This window comes from Neopelma chrysocephalum, unplaced genomic scaffold (genome assembly GCF_003984885.1).
Source record: "Neopelma chrysocephalum unplaced genomic scaffold, ASM398488v2 Primary Assembly neopelma1_94670, whole genome shotgun sequence".
In the NCBI taxonomy this organism is placed as follows: Eukaryota; Metazoa; Chordata; class Aves; order Passeriformes; family Pipridae; genus Neopelma; species Neopelma chrysocephalum.
Window position 1 is genome coordinate 1 of NW_020923376.1, and position 1573 is coordinate 1573.

General features: G+C 65.2%; 1 protein-coding gene across 1 annotated transcript; it reads right to left on the reverse strand.

Annotated features, from left to right (window-relative positions):
• On the reverse strand, positions 1-1098 carry PBDC1 (polysaccharide biosynthesis domain containing 1). The gene is made up of 4 exons (XM_027707795.1): positions 751-1098; positions 529-669; positions 320-431; positions 1-236 (listed from the first exon to the last, which is right to left on the reverse strand). Exons 1-4 carry the CDS (start codon positions 1084-1086, stop codon positions 133-135), a joined length of 693 nt encoding a protein of 230 aa, XP_027563596.1. The 5' UTR covers positions 1087-1098; the 3' UTR covers positions 1-132.
• Positions 1099-1573: the final 475 nt, after the last annotated feature.

The following is a 1573-nucleotide window of genomic DNA, read 5'->3' on the forward strand; positions in this document are numbered from 1 at the left end:
GGCTGAGGCAGGTCCAGCCCTGCTCCCCCCTGACCCAGAGCGGGGCTGGGGGGGCTCCTGACCCCCCTCACCCGGGCACAGGGGGCTTCCTGCCCCCCTCACCTTGGCACTGGGTGAGTTTGCCCCCTTCCCTCACCCCGATTTTGGCTCCTCACCCTCCGGCCCCCTGTAAACGGCGTCGTTCCAGCCCTCCCTGTTCCGGGCGATCTCGATGGCGAAAAACTGGATTCTGGTGGCTGGAAAACAGGAGGGGGAGAAACCCTCCAGCACAGCTCAGCTTTCCCACAGCCCCCCCTATCCCCTCCATCCTGTTTCCCACCGAAGATGGTGTTTTCCTCGGTGTATTCCCGGCGGGAATCCAGGCGGAGCAGAGTCCCGTAGTTGAAATCCTCCACCACCCCCTCGAACCTCAGGCAGAACGGGCGCCACTTCTGGGGGTGGGGAAAGGGGGTTGGAAAAACACCCTCAGCACCCCTGGGAAAGGGGGGGGAGATCCGTGGAGGGGACGGGGGATCAGCTCCCACCCACCGCCTTGGCCGGCTCCGATTTCAGCTCCTCGGGGTCCAACACGTCGATTTTCAGGTCCCGGAAGGTTTCCCTGAACTCCTCGTAGATCTGGTCGTCCACCTTGGTGAGGTTCAGGAATTTGGGGTCCACGGAGGAGATGAGCTGTGCAGGGAGGCCAAAAGGATGAGCCAGGATCCCTCCCAGGAGCCCCCCCAGCCCTGTGTGAGCCCCCCCCAGACTCACGTTGAAGTAGACCTGGGCGTGCTGATGGGCCTTCATGGCCCAGGCCAGCTCCACGCGGGGCTGCCGAGGGAAAAGAGGGCTCAGGAAGGGCTGTGCCCCCCCTGGGAGGGGACAAACCTCCCCTTGGGGTGTCCCTCCTCCCCTCTGGGGGATCCTCTCCCCCTGCTGGGGGTTGTTCTCCACCCACTCAGGGGGCTTTTGCTCCTCTTGGAGGGTCTCTCTGCTCCCCTTGGGAAAGTGTGGAGGAGAAAGGGGGGTCCCAACTTTCCCAGGGCTGGGACCCTCCTGGAATGGGATCCCCCAGGACTGGGACACCCCAAGGCTTGTACCCGCCATGGGGTGGGATCCCCCCTCCCCTCCCCTCCCAGGACTGGGATATCCCCCACCCCGGTGATGGGACCACCCCCAAGGCTGGGACCCCCCCTCCACCCCCAGGACAGGGATTTCCAAAGCTGGGAGCCCCCCACCCCCAGCACTAGGACCCTCCTGGACTGAGACCTCCCCCAGTGCTGTAACCCCCCAATTCTGCAACCCCAATGCTGGGACCCCCCCACCAATGCTGGAACCCTCCCAGGACAGGGACCCCTCAATACTGGGAGCCCCTCCCAGCACTGGGACACCCCAGGACAGGGACCTCCAAAGTTGGAACCCCCCAATGCCGGGACCCCCCCCAAGTGCTGGGACCCCCCCAAGTGCTGGAACCCTCCCAGGACAGGGACCCCCAAATGCTGGAACCCCTCAACCCTGGAACCCCAAAGCTGCAACCCCCCCTTCCACTCCCAGGGCTGTGACCCCCCTCCAGGACTGTGTGTCCCCCCGGGAC

Excerpts from the sequence above, each read along its gene's own strand:
- PBDC1 (XM_027707795.1), bottom strand. The coding sequence starts at position 1,086 with ATGGCGGGTACAAGCCTTGGGGTGTCCCAGTCCTGGGGGATCCCATTC. Across the intron at positions 432-528 it reads AATCGGAGCCGGCCAAGGCG|AAGTGGCGCCCGTTCTGCCT; the intron begins GTGGGTGGGAGC and ends CCCCACCCCCAG. Across the intron at positions 237-319 it reads CGAGGAAAACACCATCTTCG|CCACCAGAATCCAGTTTTTC; the intron begins GTGGGAAACAGG and ends CCTGTTTTCCAG.